This window comes from Amaranthus tricolor, chromosome 1 (assembly GCF_026212465.1).
Source record: "Amaranthus tricolor cultivar Red isolate AtriRed21 chromosome 1, ASM2621246v1, whole genome shotgun sequence".
NCBI lineage: Eukaryota > Viridiplantae > Streptophyta > Magnoliopsida > Caryophyllales > Amaranthaceae > Amaranthus > Amaranthus tricolor.
The window spans coordinates 6498184-6515850 of record NC_080047.1 but is presented as its reverse complement, the minus strand read 5'-3'; the positions used below and the strand labels follow the sequence as shown (position 1 = coordinate 6515850).

The window sequence follows — 17667 nt, the reverse complement described above, 5'->3', positions numbered from 1 at the left end:
TTATAATACTACTAAACATATAAACAAATGGATCTTCTTGTATTCATTCATTTCAATATATAAACATCACTTTTTATAACGTATTTTTTTTTTAAGGGTATATCGCATAGTTCTATATTTAATTGAAATTGGACATTACGTAAATTTATGTAAGAATTTTTGAAAATAAATATTATCAATTTTAATGGGATGGAGAGAATTAATTACTAGTCCCTTCATTCCTTAAAGAAGTTTTTATTTACCATTTTAGGTTGTTCTATGTGTTGTTCTCATAAATAATCTTTGTATTTATATCAAAAATTTTAGACCAAATTACCTTATTCATCCTCATTTTAATACTTTAATAATGCTTATAGTCCCCACATATCTTCCATTAACTTCATTTTAATATTATTATATTTCTTATGGTTTCCAATATATTTTTTCCACAAACTTTATATAAATATTTTTTATTAGTTGTAGTCTCTATATTTAACTAACTTTCTTATAATATTTTATTAATGTTTATGGTTCATACTTTTCTTCCATTAAATATATTATTCAATAAAATAATATATTCTCTATTCAAAAAATTCTATTTTTTTAATTCTCGAAAACGTTTCTTGTGGAAACTTCATTAAAAAAGGGTAATTCTACATGGTAGCATCAAACTTTTATGAAACGCCAATGGTAGTATTTTTGTAAGATTTTTTCATATAGTAGCATTCAGTTTATGACTTATTTAGCATTTTTCGTTAAATTCTTGTCAATTTCCGTTTAATTTACCATTTTAACGTCTCTACCCTTATTAAGTGTTGGTTCTTGTCTTTGTAATTTGACCTAAATATTTGAGAACGTTGATGAATTAAACGGTAAATTAAACATCACAATGTTGAATTAAACAGTTAAGAGCATAAAAAGGGTTTAGTGCAAATTATAAAGACAACAATCAACAATCATGTGAAAATTTTTTTAAAAATGCTACCACTAATATTTCATAAAAATTTAATACTACGTGGAATTTCCCATTAAAAATATTGGGGTCAGGGATTTAATACTTCATAAGATTTCTATTCTAATTTTTTTTTTTTGGAAATGAACATGTCGACTAAATTTCTATTCCAAAATCTAGGAATAATCAGTTGGAGTAAATGATAAAAAAAACACCCTCGTGCAAAATGAGAATTGGCGTAAAAAATAAATAATGCTGGGATGAACACACAAAATAATCAAGGCATTCACAAAATGTCCTGTCATTCCTTCCAAGTGGGCGTCTTCCTTCAAGTTTCTGTCTCTTCACACAATTCACAATCACATAAAAAACCCAACAAAATCAATAATATCTGCTGAATCTTGATCACAATTGAGGATAGAAGATACACTACTACTTCTTTCCTTCATTAAATACTAAGAAAAAGCGTCTTAATCTGGAATACAATCATAATACAAGTATAAAAAACCCATCTTTTGCATAATTTTTAAGTCATAACACCTATAAATGGCTCCAATTCCACTTAAAGCAGGTAGTAGACCACCATGGGTAGGTTTAGCAGCTGCTGTTTGGGTTGAATTTTCTGCTGGAAACTCCTACAATTTTCCACTTTTCACCCCTTCACTGAAATCTGTTCTGGGTTTTACTCAACAACAGATTACAATCCTTGGTGTCGCAAATGACATTGGTGAAAGTGTGGGTATTTTGCCAGGCATTGCTTGCAACAAGCTCCCTCCTTGGGTGGTTTTGGCTTTTGGTGCTTTGGGTTGTTTTTTGGGTTATGGGGTTATTTGGCTTGCTGTCTCTCAGACTGTTCATAACTTGCCTTACTGGCTGGTAAGTCTATAAAAACTTCTAGTTTCTTTAGGAGCATAATTTTTAGTTCTTGGTTAAATTACTCTTTGGTAGTACATAGTCACTGTCTTTGATTTTGTTATGCAAAGTTACTTTATTTATTTGTTGTGAAGAATGAGAACAAATGGAAGAAAGAAATACAAGTTCAAATCTAACAAAAGAATAACTCTGTGGATGAGATTAATAGATAGAAGAAGGGGGATTGTTACCAAAAATAGAAATGTTGCAAAATCATAAAGACATCCAAAATGGTGAAAGTTGAAACTAATGATTTTTGTGTTGATGGTTTACTGGAACTCAAACAACATGAAAATGTGTGGTAGCGTTAGTAATAGACTATATAACATATTGTAAGGCTGGCTATAAGAGTATCCGAGTAATTCTATATGCAAGAATTTAGTCTTTTTGTATAAAGTTGTTGATTTATGGTGATTTGCACATGGGATTTAGCTCTTTGATTTGTTTTGATTATTTATTGTGTAATGGAGTGATTTATTGTGTGCATAATCTGAAGAAAGGGTTGAGTCCTCTTGCTGGATAATATGTTTCAATTCTCAGTGTTCTTGTCTTTATAGGAGGCAGTGGGTACAAAAAAGGAGATAGGGAGGATGGGTTCTTCACAGATAGTAATTTAGTTAAGAATAAGCCTTAGTTCTTACCTTTTTATATCCAAGGGGAATCTGGGTTTGTAAATATGAGAAGGGTTTTTTTTTTTTTTCATTATTACTTCTATTTCATGTGTACCTAAAATAGGAATAAAAATTAGTGATCACTTTGTTTCCAATAGCTTTCTTGCTTGTGTCCTAATTAGACTTACTTGGCTCAATTGGTTAAATTGTTTTATTTTAGTTGGGATTTGTATGATATTTGTGTTTATAATATTTCATACGATATTAGTGATCGTTTTAAGACTACGTTTTTGGTCGTTAGCATTTGTTATTCTATTGATGGGTATGCTTATCATGCCCAATAACAATTGATTAAGGGGGCTTCCAACTTCCAAGCATAATTTTAGTATATTTAGCCACTAATGATACCATTGCAAGGCCATGAAGTTATTCTATATGTGCTTTACTCGTGCAATGTCACGTGAGTGTGTGTGGTTAGGGCACCAGGCACCAAGAATACCATTGCAAGGCCATGAAGTGATATGTGGTTGCATGCTAATGTTGACCATCTTCTCAGTCTGATTATGTTATTGTGGCAGTTGTGGCTTGCGCTCGGCATTGGGGCTAATAGCAGTGCTTTCTTTGGGACAGCCGTTCTTGTTACTAACATGAGGAACTTCCCTTTGAGTAGGGGGACAGTTGCTGGCCTTTTGAAGGGCTATGTTGGTCTTAGTGCGGCAATATATACAGAGATATATGGTATGGTGCTTGAAAAATCAGATACATCACTCCTCCTTTTCCTTACTTTAGGCATCCCTATCATATGTTTTTCCATGATGTACTTCATCAGACCTTGTAACCCCGCATTGGGAGAAGACCCTTCTGAAAACAAACATTTCCTGTTTACACAAGGGGCTAGTATTTTTCTCGGGATGTATCTCCTTACAACCACAATCATTGCTGATAAGCTTTCTGTTCAGAGAGCTGTTTGCTATGCTTTTGTTGTTGGAATGGTTATATTTATGATGGCTCCTCTTGCAATCCCAATCAAGATGACCATATTTCGGTCCCCGAAGAAACTTACTGGACCTGTCGACTCTTCAGATCAGTTGGTATCCTGTACAAATGAGTCGATTCAAGCGGAACCCTTGTTGGCTAAATCTTCTTCAGAATCTTACCTTGGGAGTTTTCGAGAAGGTGAAGATGGTTCTGATTTTGACACGCTTTTAGCTGTTGGTGAGGGTGCTGTCAAGCAGAAAAGGAGACCTCGTAGAGGAGAGGATTTCACTTTCCGTGAAGTATTAATCAAGGCGGATTTTTGGCTTTTGTGGGTGGTGTACTTTTTAGGGGTCGGTACCGGAGTAACTGTTCTCAACAATTTGGCACAAATAGGTTATTCACAGGCAGAGCCCGACACAACCGTATTGCTGTCCCTATTTTCTATCTGCAATTTCCTTGGACGCTTGGGTGGAGGTGCTGTTTCAGAATATTTTGTCAGGTGATTACTTATTATGGAGTTGGTTATTGAGCACATGCACGCACACACATACATCCATCTTGTAGGCTTTACTCGCGAAGAACTTGATAAGTTTTCCTTGCTAGATTGTTCTTCGATACTTTTTTACTTTCAGCTTTGTACTTTTTTTTCGTGAGCTACTTATTTTTAGTTACAGTAGCCTTGCAGATGATATTTTGTATCAAGGGTTAATCGGAAACAACTTCATTGTTTTTACTAGGTAAGGTTGCATGCATTCAACCCCTTATCCTACCTAGGTGGGAGTCACTTAATGACATCAGGTAATGGAACGTTGTTAAGAGTCACACTAGTTCACTAGATAGTTATGAGTCATTTTCTGGCTCTATATCATCGAAAAATCATTAATCGCTATGTAAGTCCGCTTGTATTTACTAAAATTCATTCTCAGTGTTATCGTCTACCTGTTTAATGAAGACCGCGAGGTGTTTCGTATTTGTGTAGTGTGAAATTTGATATTCTCGACTGATATCCTAGATATTAAACCGACTGCTGAGAATTCCCCTTGCAGATTAAACACAACTCCTCGGACGATTTGGATGACAGTTACTCAACTGATAATGGCGATAGCCTTCATTTTTTACGCATACGCTCTTAATGGCACCCTCTATGTGGCGACTGCAGCGATTGGAATTTGCTATGGAGTTCAGACTGCAATAATGATTCCAACTGCCTCTGAACTTTTCGGGCTTAAACATTTTGGTGTTATTTACAACTTTATACAGTTTGGCAATCCTATCGGTGCTCTTCTCTTCTCGGGAATCTTGGCTGGTTATGTATATGATACTGAAGCCGACAGACAGGGGGTATCAAACTGCATGGGTGCATCTTGCTTCAAGCTTACGTTTTTTATTCTTGCTGGACTTTGTGGCTTGGGATCCTTATTAGCCGTTGTACTCACAACAAGGATCAAACCCGTATACCAAATGCTCTATGCTGGCGGTTCTTTCCGTTTACCTCAAAGATCTAGTCATTAACAAGAGGATGGTTGCACCGTTGCACGCATTGTGGATCATGTTAAACCTGACTTACCAAGTGATCATATATTTTGAGGTAAATCATGCCATTTTGTTCCTACTAGAACTCCGATAGCCAGAATCAAGGATTCCTTTTTTCCTCCTTCGGTTTCTGGCTGATTCTACTATGTGTTTGTATCCAAATTCTCCTGTTTGTGGTGTTAGAAATTGGACCTAGAGTAGTGTCGTTGTAATCCGTTAATATCTTTTCGCAATAAGACAATATATTTGTGATCATTGTCGAAAGAATGTCGTGTATGATCTTATCGTACTCGGTAGCTCATGAGAAGTGTACTCGGTGTTCGGTTTATCCATAATCCAGAATTTTAGGTTATATATCTTCTTTTTCTCTATATTGAGTGTTTGAAATAGTCCCTTCCCTCTATTCACCACAACAGAAGTTCTCGGTACATGATCATACATTCATGCCTGATGATTCGCTCATGATCAAGCAGTTTGGTCGATTCCTACGAGTGATATAACCGACATTGGTTGTGTTCTTTTGTTTTTGTTGGTGGGTTTTCGTTGGATAAGTTAAGATTGTGTATATCTAACTAGTCTTGATATCCGATTTAATTCATTATAATACTCATTTGTTCTTGTGATACCCCGAATTAAGTTTTAAAAAGGATTGATAGACTACTTATATTAACAAGATGCATCTTCTTTTCATGGGAGCTCATTTGCGAAGAACTCTACAGTTAAGCGTGCTTAGTGGGGAGTAATCTTAGGATGGGTGACCTCCTAGGAAAATTTCCTGGGTGCGCACGAGTGAGGATAAAGCGCGCTGGAAGGACTTGTGTTGCTCTGAGGAGCCAGTCTACAGTCTCCATGAGTAGTCACCGATGGTCCGTTGGGCCAGAGTGGGCCGGGTTGTTACATAATTCATTATAATACTCATTTGTTTGTCAATTTTCGACGGAGCCATAGATTTACGATTCTTAGTACTTTGTTTTTCGATTACAAAAGGTGCTAAAATGACTCATTATATCATGGTGCATCTTATTTATGTGAAGTCGTAAACGATATTTCTTATCAAAAATCATATCAGATCAACCTCTTGTTATTAGAAGACACATTACGATTGTTATGAACCATACAAATGTTGTTCAGTAAGCCTTAGCTCTCCCATGTGTTGGAATTGGGCCCATTAGTCTATGCAATGTAATAATAATGATAATAATAATTACTTTCCTGCATTGAATGTTCCATGTGCACATGAACACATCCGACCATGTTAATGGGATCCTCGTCTTCATCTTCATCAATTTTAATTAATTTTACATACTACTACAAATGTATAATGATTCTGAAATACCCTTCTGTCTCATAAAATTTGTTACAATTCTATGTTTGGTTATGACTAGGGGTGTTTAATGGGTCGGGTTCCTATTTTGAGCCCTTATCTAACTCGTTTTTAGAAAGATTTTGTAAGTGACGGGTTGAAAATGGATAGGACCGGAAACGGGCTTTTACTACATATGGATTAGACAATCAGATAAGTAATAAATGTAAAAGGAGGAGATACATCCCAAAGGGAAAAACCATGATTTCTGAATTCTGAGTAACTAGAACTTGAAAGTCAAGACATCATAATTAGTCTATGTTGCTTCTAATTCATCCAAACATGTCCTTCTATCCTAAAATCTGGATGACTGCTCTCCGGGTATTCGTTAATTGCTCCTAAACAGGATACAAAGTAGTTCAACCAACACTAGTTCGGCTCGACCTGAATTGAGCCGAACTAACTTTAAACGCTTCACTTAAATTAAATTGTGTGCACTTTGTGTATATGTGAAGTTTGCAGATTTGGGTGTTTACTATCAAGGGTAATTGAAAATAATATCTTTTTTCTCACTAATAAGGGTAAAATTGCGTACTTTCAACCCCAATCTCGTTTGGGTGATATATAAGGTTTTGGTTAACATTTTTTTTTCAATGCATGTATTGAAGAAGGCAATAACTTAAGAGACTGAACTTTCACTTTCACCTCTGTTAAATTTGTCAGATTCTTCAGAAAATTACATCAGTGAGCTCTTGTTCAGCAGACAACTAAACAACAACTACCAACTAACCTAGTAACATCTATTTCTACATGTTTTTTTGAGTATTAACTGTTCATAAACTTTCCATTTTGTAACGACAGCAAAGCAAAGAATAGGGTAAATTGCAACCCGAGGAATCTAGGCTCGGATTTACCTAGGTCACAGGCTCACAGCTCTATTGATATTGAATTTGTATATAATATATAGCAAAAAAATGACAAATAAGACGATTCAGCATACATAGAGGTTGTTTGGCAAATAGTTGTTGGTTGTTGGCTGTTGTCTTGTTTCACCAGTTGAAAATGTTGGCTGTTTTAGTTAACTTTTAAGCTAGTTAGCCAGCTGTTTATGGAGAGTCAATTAAAATGTTGGTTGTTTTGGTAAATTTAGTTATTGACTGTTGGATGTATATTAGAAGAAAAAGTGGGTCAATAAGCTAAAAGCCAAATAAAAAAGCTAACTGAAGTAAGTTTTTATTTTGGCTTAAAAGCCAGCTTAATAGCAATTTACCAAACACTTTTTTTAGCTGTTTAATCAACCAGCAAGCCAAAAGACAAAAGCCAATTAAAAAGCTAAGCAAAAAACCTTAAACTAAACACCCGATGAGTAATAGACCACCCACCATGACTGACCACCCAATGCTATAGTCTTGAATTCGCATCTGAATAAATTAATATAGTGAATTGCAAACATAACATTACAAATGATAGTTCTAGTATATAACAGTGCATAAATTACATTTATGGATCTAATTACATCTTCAAATTAAATAAGCAAAAGGCCTAATCAGCCCCATAAAACTGAGTTACAGAATCTGATATGGTCTTACTGAAAATCTTGACCTGATATCAGTCACAGGATAAACAAATTATCTGCACTCATTATGTCTGCATATACATAAATAAAGATTAAGGCTACAAGGATAACTATTTTCTATAACACCCATAACTTTAGTAACTAAAAGTAATTTTCCTCTTTTTTCCATAAGACCCACTTACCAAAAAGAAATTTAAAAAGTCAAGAAATCTGTCTACTCTTAAACCTTATATGGTGGAATAAAACAGTCAAAAAAGAAAGGGGAAATAAAAATAATTTGAAAGCATTCAAAAGCAAATCTTATGTATGTCTTATTTTAATGGATTAAAGATTTGTAGTTTTCTATCTACTATATTAAAATGACTCGTTAAATATTTGCGTTTTTTTATTAATGTGAAGCAGCATATGAGGTTGGATATCAAAGATCAATCGAAAATGATCTATTTATTATCGGTAACATGGAAAGGTTGCAGACATGCGACCTCAAATCCCATTTAGGTGGGAGCCGACTCATTTTATAGTGTTGGGGTAATACAATGGTATGATTGGGGTAAGGCTAGAGATTTTCTACATGTGAAAGGAATAGATAGTGAGAATCAAACATCTATTCTAAGAGTGAAAAGAACTCAACCACTGAGCTAATCCACAATTAAAAACAGGGGAAAAAAAACTAAAAGAAAAGAAAATTAGGTAGGCTTTAAATCTTGAAACATGGCATCCCACCTGATTTCTTCAAGAGTAGGAGTCCAATAATGATCATGATCATCTTGATCATCAATGATTTTCTCTTCCTTGTTTTGTTGTAGATCATACATCAAAGGACTAGAGTAACTATCAAGCTTAGGTGTGGACACAACCATAGAATCATCACCATCATAATCACCCAAATAATCACCATTAGTGAGCATTAATTTCTCTTGATTAACACCACTATTAACCATCGTTAACTTCCTACTATTACTCCTCATCATCATTGATCTTTTCCATCTTGAACTATAACTAATAGCACCACCATTCCTATTCTTCTTGTTCTTGTTCTTATTTGAAAAAAGAATTAGTGCTCTATCATCATCTCCATGAACCAAAGTAGCTATATAATTAGCCAAAGACTTTTTAGTCTTTTTCAAAACAAGAAAAAGTTTTGCCATAGGATGTTTTAAGCTTAATTCATGGCTTTTTTCTCTTCTAGTTAGTTTTAGGATTTCTAGCCTATGTTTGGCTATAATTATTCCCATACTTTGAAGAAATTCATGGTTGAAATAGGCTATATCTTCTTCTTCTAGCTCATTTTGTGTAAATGCTAGTGCATATTCATACACTATTGAAGAATCTAAGCTAGTTTTTGATAGCCATGAATACCAATCCATTGCAATTCTTGGTGGGTTTATCAAAATTAACCCAAAAAAGATGATATTGTAGGAAAAAGGCTTAATTTTTTAGCCTTATTTAAGTTTTCTTAAAAGTTGATTGAAATTTGTGGGTTGTAAATGAAATCTTTGAATGGGAAAAGGGTAAGTTGAAAAAGAAGAGTTTGAAAGGTTTTATGGATGAGTTTAGATATGGTAGATGAAGTAATGTGCAAGAGTTTGTATATACTTGGAGGAGGGCAGTTGGGGTAGCTTGTGAGTATTTAAAGGAAATGATAATTAATGAAGGGTTTTGTACTTTTGTTAAAAGATTAAGTGAAGATATACTTATTTTTTTGATTTTAGTAATATAGGGCCGTAGAGGTGTTAGAGTATGTAACATATTTTGGGGCCTCAACTATCAGCTTAAGCTTTTGGTTGAGGCCCCAAAATATATTACATATTCCAGTTTCTTAACATGGTATTAGAGTCAATGTGATAAGAGGTCACGGGTTCGAATCTCAACCACCACTCATTTAAAGTGGAAATATTCAGTGCCTATGTGCATCCACTCTTCTAGCCTAAAGGGCTCTTGTGTGTGGGGGCGTGTTAGAGTATGTAACATATCTTGGGGTCTCAACCCTCAGCTTAAGCTTTGGTTGAGTTGGTTCCTTAACAAGAGGGAACTTGTTTGGGTCATTCTTGTTTAATCGCTCACATGTTTCGGATTGGTTTAAAAATGGGTCTTGTGTCCACATTGATATTTGCATAATTATAAATTCATTTTGAAGTCGGATTAAGTCCGATTTGGTTACCAAATCGAATTAATATCGAGTTATTGAATCTATTCTGAACTCCTATATTCAATAATAAAAATTGTATCAAAATGAGAGAGATTGGGTAAAATTAAAATTTGAAATTTTTGAGTTTGGAAAATTGACGATTATTTATCATCGGAATATCATCTCATTCATTACATTTATAATTTTAGTTAATGTTGGAGAAATAAAATGATGATGAAAATTGGGTTTCATTTTAATTAGAAAGCAAATATCACTTTTTCAGATAAAATTATTACTTAATTATGTCCTTGGAGTACCATGCAATTAATAAAAGGTGGTTATAACTTGAGAGAAACAAAAGATAAAAAAGGGTCTTAAAAGAGGAGGGATGTGGGGTCTTTTATTAATAAAAGTTGGGAGACTAGTACTTTCCCTCTAAAATTTGGGAAAGTTGAGAGGAGAAAATCTTTCATCTAGTTTCTTGAGAAATTTTTTTTAGAGATATATTTTAAGTTCAATTTATTAAAGGTTAATGTCTATTTACTGTATTTTTAATGCCTATTTATATTAAATTTAATGTTTACTTATCATATTTTTAATACCTATTTTTAATATCTTAAATGTCTACTTATATTATTCTTAATGCCTACTACTGAAAATGTGTAAGGATGAAGCGTAAGAAATAGGGAATGAAGTGTGTATATTACCATCAATCACGGTGCTAAGAGCAAAGAAAGTGATATGGTTTGGGGCACCCACTCTTATCAACGTGTTGTTCCCACTTGAGTTTTGTAAAATCCTTTATGCTACATGATATTCATTTACTTAAATTAAATAGTATTCTTATATTTTTTATGAAACAGTTAATGTCTTGAGAGACCGTTTCTTTGAGAGATATTTTTTTGGGGCTCAACCCATAGAACATAATGCCTATTTATCGTATTTTTAATGTCTACTTACATTATTCTTAATGTCTACTTATCATATTCTTAATGTCTACTTATTATATTCTTAATGTCTACTTATCATATCCTTAATGCCTACTTACAATATCTTAAATGTCTATTTACATTATTTTTAATGTCTACTTACAATATTTCAATAAATATATAGTTGATTGGTCCAATTAAAAACGATCTCGTAAAAAGATTATCTCTCATAAAAATTTGTGTTTATCAAATGTAACCAACAAACTAAAATATGGGGAATACTATTAAGTATTAATTGGGATAACCAACTAATTTGTGCTCAAAAATGTTATCACAATTTAAGAGATATTTTTGTCTTATTGATGCTATTGATACATAACAAGGTTTAATTTTAAAATATAATGGTTAGAGTCAGTGAAGTAATTTTCTTAGGATATTCTTAGGTGGTGAAAAAAGAATAATCAAAGGCTATAAATAGACTTAGAAGAATAATTCGGGGTGTGTAATGACAAACATAAATGAAAAACCTTACTAAGATGACTTAATTTAAGGGGCGGAAATAGTTGGCGCTTTTAGTTATCTATTTATTTCTTTTTAAAATAAAACACTTTAAATTTTTTGATATATGGTTATTAGAGGAAATCTAAGTCCAAGACTCCAAGTGACCTGGCCAGATTAATATATAATTTTATATCATATAACACATAAAAATACGAAAAATTATTTGAAATGATCCAATCTTTTCATGATTTAATTTTCTATAATAATCTTCCCTATTGATTAATCATGAATAATCACAATTTTAGAGGATATTTTCTTAAAGTAACTCGGTAACCTGATGACTTACTATAACAAGGTTTTTTTTTTTAAAAAAAGATAAATTAAAATAAAATGTCGAAATTTTTTTAAAAGATATTGAAAAAAAATTCTAATTTGTTTTATTATTCTAAATTTTTTACGTAAATTTATATTTCTCTAATTTTACATTAATTTGTAGTTTACGTTTTTTTATGAATTATCTACTATTACATGTTATTGGATTACCCAAGTTTACTATAGGAAAATACCCTTTAAAACCAATAAGTGAGATTATTATAGGAAAATCATGCAAAGATTAAATTATTCTAGGTAATTTTTCCTAAAAAATAATAGTCGTGTATGTACTACATGTTTATGTTATAAAATAAAATAAAATAAAATAAAATAAAATAAAAATAAAATTATTAGAATTAATTTTTTCCGTTAATCTTGTATGATATTTTTCAATTAGTTTAGAAATATATCTTTTCCTATTAAGTATCAAGGGATAAATTAACTAATTTGTATACAGAGATGTTATGACAATTGACAACGTTCAAGACATGTTTATCTTATTGTTGCTATATAACAAGGATTGATTTTAAAATATGATGGTTAGAGAACTTATTTTTTTACCATCAAATTATAAATTTTTGGGAAATTATCAATGGTACGTATTATTGAGCGTCTTACAATCGTAGACTTTTTTAATTTTTTCTGTCTAAACTCGTCCAAAACTATTAACTTTTTTACTTTTTCTTTTAATTTTTTATGTTTTAAATTGAGTTATTTTCCTATATACTATTTTTAACTAGTTTGAGAATTTATCTTTTCTTTATTAACAGAGAATCTACTTTCACTCTTTATTTAAATGATCATAAATTATAGATCAACACAGAAATACAAAAAACTATTCAAAAAAATTATTTTTAAGCTAGCCCTATACTTATATTCTGATTTAATTATTTTTTATTATATCATCTATGATATATAATTACTAATCTAAGTGTTAGAGAGACCAATACTGTTATTTTTTATGGGAATTACTATTAATATTCAATGTAACATAAATAAAAAATTTTGACAACAAGATAACTATCAAGCATGGAGTAATGTAATATTTTCCTTTTGGTATAAATTATATTATTTTTTAAGAGTGTATTTATTTATGTACACCATTTAATGCTAAAAAATATCCAAACTCTAATTAGATCCGAACCTTGAGCTGAACAATCCTCAGATAGGATCCTAGGAGTAACCTTTGGGATACCAATTTATAGATCTACTAATAGTAGGTAGTCAATTTCTAGTAGTGCATACAAAAATATAAAATAATATTCCTAGTAGCATGATTTTGTGAAATCTATAACTCCTTTACCTAATTTCATTATTTATTTAAGGAAAATTTCCCAGAATAATCCAATCTATTTACGATTTTCCCACAATAATCTCAACTATCGATTAACCATGAATAATCCGAACTTAGTAGGGTCTTTGCCTTGGGTACACCCGGGTGACCTGCTACCTATTGTAGCAAGTCATTTTGAATATAAAAAAAAAGATAAATATTTTTAAAAATGAAAAATTTACCCAGAATAATCCAACCTATTTACGATTTTCCTACAATAATCCCAACTATTGACTAAATGCCAGAAAATTACCTGTTGCACCGGTAAAAACAAGAGCAACAACAGCACAGGTTAAGTGAGTCAATAGTTGGGATTATTCATGGTTAATCGATAGTTGGGATTATTGTAGGAAAATCGTGAATAGGTTGGATTATTCTGGGTAAATTTTCCTTTATTTAATTATATAAAATATTTTGATAAGAGGTTAAATACATTTACTTACTGGATAAATTATCCACTATTAATGGATATCTGTAAGTAATATTATTCAACTTATTAATAATAAATAATTTTATTTATCTACTAAATTAACTAAATATTTTCCTATGTAAAGATATTTAATCTTGTCAATTTATGTAGAGAGATTGGCTTCTTTCTCTCTGTGATTTGTTTAAGGTGAGGTGACATAGACCCTATTTTTAATGTTATTGTTGTTCTTTGGGTTGACCAACTTTTGTGAAAGAAAAGTGGGAAATTAATATTATAAAAGACACTCTTTTGAATTGATAATAGAAAATCACAGTATGAGTATTCGATCTTATTAGATATATATTGTTTATTGTAAGATAGACTAATTAAGAAAATGGTAGGATTAGATTAAAATCGAATTTAACATTTTACTTTGAGAAAATAATACTAATTTAAAATGAGAGAAGATTTAATTTAATTTGATCTAAATTGTCAAAGGATTAAGAGTAGAGTTTTTACAAGTCATAGGCAAGATCTAACAAACTAAAGGTTATGGGCAAATTAAATTATTAAAATTTAAAAGAATTATTTTTTTAAAAAAAGGAAAAATTATCTAGAATAATTCAGCTTTTTATTGATTTTCCTATAATAATTCTAACTTTTTATTAACTATGAATAATCCTAATTTTAGGGTCACTTACTCAAGAATATTATTGCCTAAATTGTGACCAATTTTTACAAGTTTATTGCTACAAAAAAATATTAAAAGTTCAAATTAAAAAATGAATTTTACTTGATTTTTTTAATTTTTAATTTTTATAATTTACTTTTGTATTTACTTTTTTTATTTATTTATGAAAAATAACTTGTTGTATACATTTTTAGCAAACACCCCTTATAGTTAGAATTATTCATGTTTAATCAAAAGTTGAAATCATTATAGGAAAATCAGTAAAAAGTTAGATTATTCTGGGTAATTTTTTTTAAATTACTTTATTCAAATATTTAAAATAATTATTGAAAAATTTATTATCAAGCATTTATTAGTGGCATTTAAAATAAATTAATGAATATACACTATATGATATTGAGAATTATTGTATAGCTAGTCCACACTCCAACTCTTTCTCCATACACCCAATTCTTTTTTCCATGGCATCAAAAGTGTTGGGCGTATGTTAATTCTCAATATAATACCATTGTGCATGACTCTTTACATTAAAAGACCTTAACATTAATTTATATTATTTTTACTTTAAATTATGCGGTCTAAAAATTTCAAAAATATATATAAATAAACATAACTTAAAAATTATAGTATATTTTAGATTGAAATTTTCTTTTAAAAAATGAATTCTAAGCAGTAGACGACTGAGAGGAGAAGCTCGAATCTTGACAAGGGACAAATAATATCTTTAGGTATTTAATTTTGACTTTATATTATAAAAAAATATGTAGTAGGTTGCATTGTCTGCCATCGCAAGCTGACTTTTTTAATCTTTTTTATATTCATTAATTATCTTAATTTTTCATTTGGTAATTTTTTCCCTTAGTTATGTATTTATGAGATTCAATTATTTATATAATTACCATTAAATCATTATTTTTTTCGGTACTCACTTTTTTATGTGGCCTTCCTCCCATTTTTCTTAAAATTTGTACATTATTAAATAGGACAATTGAAGAGTAAGCAAATCATTTCAGAAAAAATTAATTGACCCAGTGGGCAATCAATCTACTAATGATAGACAAACAAAGTGTAATTTGTTATTGGTGAGTTAATAATCTCGCTACATCTTAATATCTATTAGTAGTGGGTAGATTATCTGAAGGGCCGTTTCTGAGGGTAGACAAGGAGTGTCAATGCCCAGGGCTCAACATACATAAGGGGTCTAATTTCAGTGTATTCTGTGAGTTTATAATAGATATTTTTATGAAGTCATAGTTTTAGTGTAGTTCATCACTATTATTTTTTCAAGTACTTATTCAAGATTAAAATCGATTTTCTATAAAAAAAAAAAAAAGTCTATATCTATTATTTTACCAAGCGCATACAAAATGTGACTGTCTATCCTTATTGTAATTGCAGCTTTTTGCATGCATTTGCGTAAAGCAGATATTGCTGCATTCAATAATGTTAACGAATTGTGTTAATTTGATATGTAGTTGGTGGCTTTCATGATTTTCTGGACATTGTCTATTTTAGCCATTGGGATCATTGGTTTTACTACTTCAATTGATGTTTAACCAACTCCATTTATTATATTTAATTAATTATATGAGTAATTAATATATACTATATATTATTAGTGATGAGGTATGTATTTGGTTTAACCATTTACTAACTACTACACCAATGTTCCTTCTATCATTGATTACACACTAGTTTTTAAGTCCATATATTTAATTGAGATTAGCTAAGGTTTGAATGATAGAAAATAATGATTAGATCTATTAATTTTTTATCTTATCAGAATCTTTAAATTTAACTAAAAATTTGTAATATTAGAGTGATCAATTATTATGAGCGACTAAATTAGAAAGTCGAAAGGGGAGAATAATGAATTGTATAGGTGTTTGATGTTTGAAGAACGGGAAATATAATTTGTCGATGTTGTAAGATGGAAAACTAATAAAAGTAATAAATACCTTTCTCACAAAGTTTTATGATTTTAATGGGTTTTGATTTGTTATAATATTTTCTCTACATTGACTTTTTAAAAAAAAAAATAAAACGAATGAAGTAATAAAATTAATAGAGATGTTGGCCAAACTTAATTTAATTATACATCGATATTAATGCATAACTTTATTTTATTTTAAGAATACAAAATAGGAGTATGTATTATTTAATGGTGAAAAAGTGGGCAATAAATGTATTGATAAAAGTAGCTATGGTAATTTAATAAATTGCTTCACATATGAATGAGGAGGAATTAAGTTATGGTGGACAATGCCTAAAATTGCTGCAAAATTAGGGTGTAGCCTTTAGATTTTATGACGTTATTATTTAATATATTTTAGTAATTTTTAGTGATTTTATAATTATATTAAATTATTTTTGAATTAGTTGTAATAATAAATTTCTTTTATACACGAATTTAGATATTAACACAATTATATTAGAAAAAAATAAATATCGAATTGCCATTATTAAAATAAGAGGTTCGAATTATAATTATTATTTATTAAATTTATGAGCACACAAAGGTCCATCGTAAGAAGACGAATCTAGATAAATAAATAAATAAATAAACAAACAAAATAAAAAGAGGTGTTAGGGTTTTAAGTAGAACACTCATTACCTCACTAGCCGTCACTCCCTCTCTCCTCCTTCTCCTCCTTTTTTCTCTCCCCTCTCCCTCACTGCTGAGCAGCCACAACCCCCAGGAGCAGGAGCAGCAGCCGGTAGCCTCCCACAACCACCACAAGCAGTACCAGCCTTCATCCTGACTCTCACGTGCAGCCCCCTCTTGTTTTCACAATATTGATTATGTAATTAATATATTGCATGATAATTACTAAAAATAATAAAAGTTGGTATTAGAAATTAGAGATTCACTTTAGTACGAGATTTATGGAAAAAAATTTGTTTACCCACCGGGTACACTACCCATCTGAAATAGGATTAAAGATAAAAAAAATTAGATGTATTTATTATTTATTAACTACATATCAAAAGCATATTTAATTATTTATTAAACTAATCGTCAATGAAAATCTCACACGGATAAACTACTCGGTAGGTAGATATAACTAAGCTTGACATTTAATAAGTTTTTATGTTAGTTATTTGGGTATGCATAAATTAAGGGACCTTTAACATTCTTGTAGTCCCCTATTTATTAAATGGAGCAATCAAATTGCTTTATTCATTTTTAAAACCACTTGGAAAAACTTTTCATAAATGAAATATTTACGGCCTTTTGAAATTTGCAATATTTTTCATTCCCAATTGCATATTCCTCAATTCATTTATACTCTTAATTTTGTTAATGGATAAATTTGTTTGCTAGCACCACCAGCCAGCCAGCCCTTAAAAAAATATACAAATAAAAGAAAAAATAAAAGTATAAATGAAGGTTTTGTGTTAATTTAGTCCACATCAAATAATGTGCACTGATGTTAATATTTTTTTTTACTTAAATTAC

General features: G+C 30.7%; 2 protein-coding genes across 2 annotated transcripts; one reads left to right on the top strand and one right to left on the bottom strand.

The window, feature by feature from the left end:
* The first annotated feature begins 1170 nt into the window (after positions 1–1170).
* Positions 1171–5323, top strand: LOC130812727 (protein NUCLEAR FUSION DEFECTIVE 4-like). The gene is made up of 3 exons (XM_057678304.1): positions 1171–1807; positions 3033–3931; positions 4479–5323. Exons 1-3 carry the CDS (start codon positions 1478–1480, stop codon positions 4942–4944), a joined length of 1695 nt encoding a protein of 564 aa, XP_057534287.1. The 5' UTR covers positions 1171–1477; the 3' UTR covers positions 4945–5323.
* A 2349-nt stretch (positions 5324–7672) lies between these two features.
* Positions 7673–9493, bottom strand: LOC130812735 (uncharacterized). The gene has a single exon (XM_057678312.1). It carries the CDS (start codon positions 9209–9211, stop codon positions 8531–8533), a length of 681 nt encoding a protein of 226 aa, XP_057534295.1. The 5' UTR covers positions 9212–9493; the 3' UTR covers positions 7673–8530.
* Positions 9494–17667: the final 8174 nt, after the last annotated feature.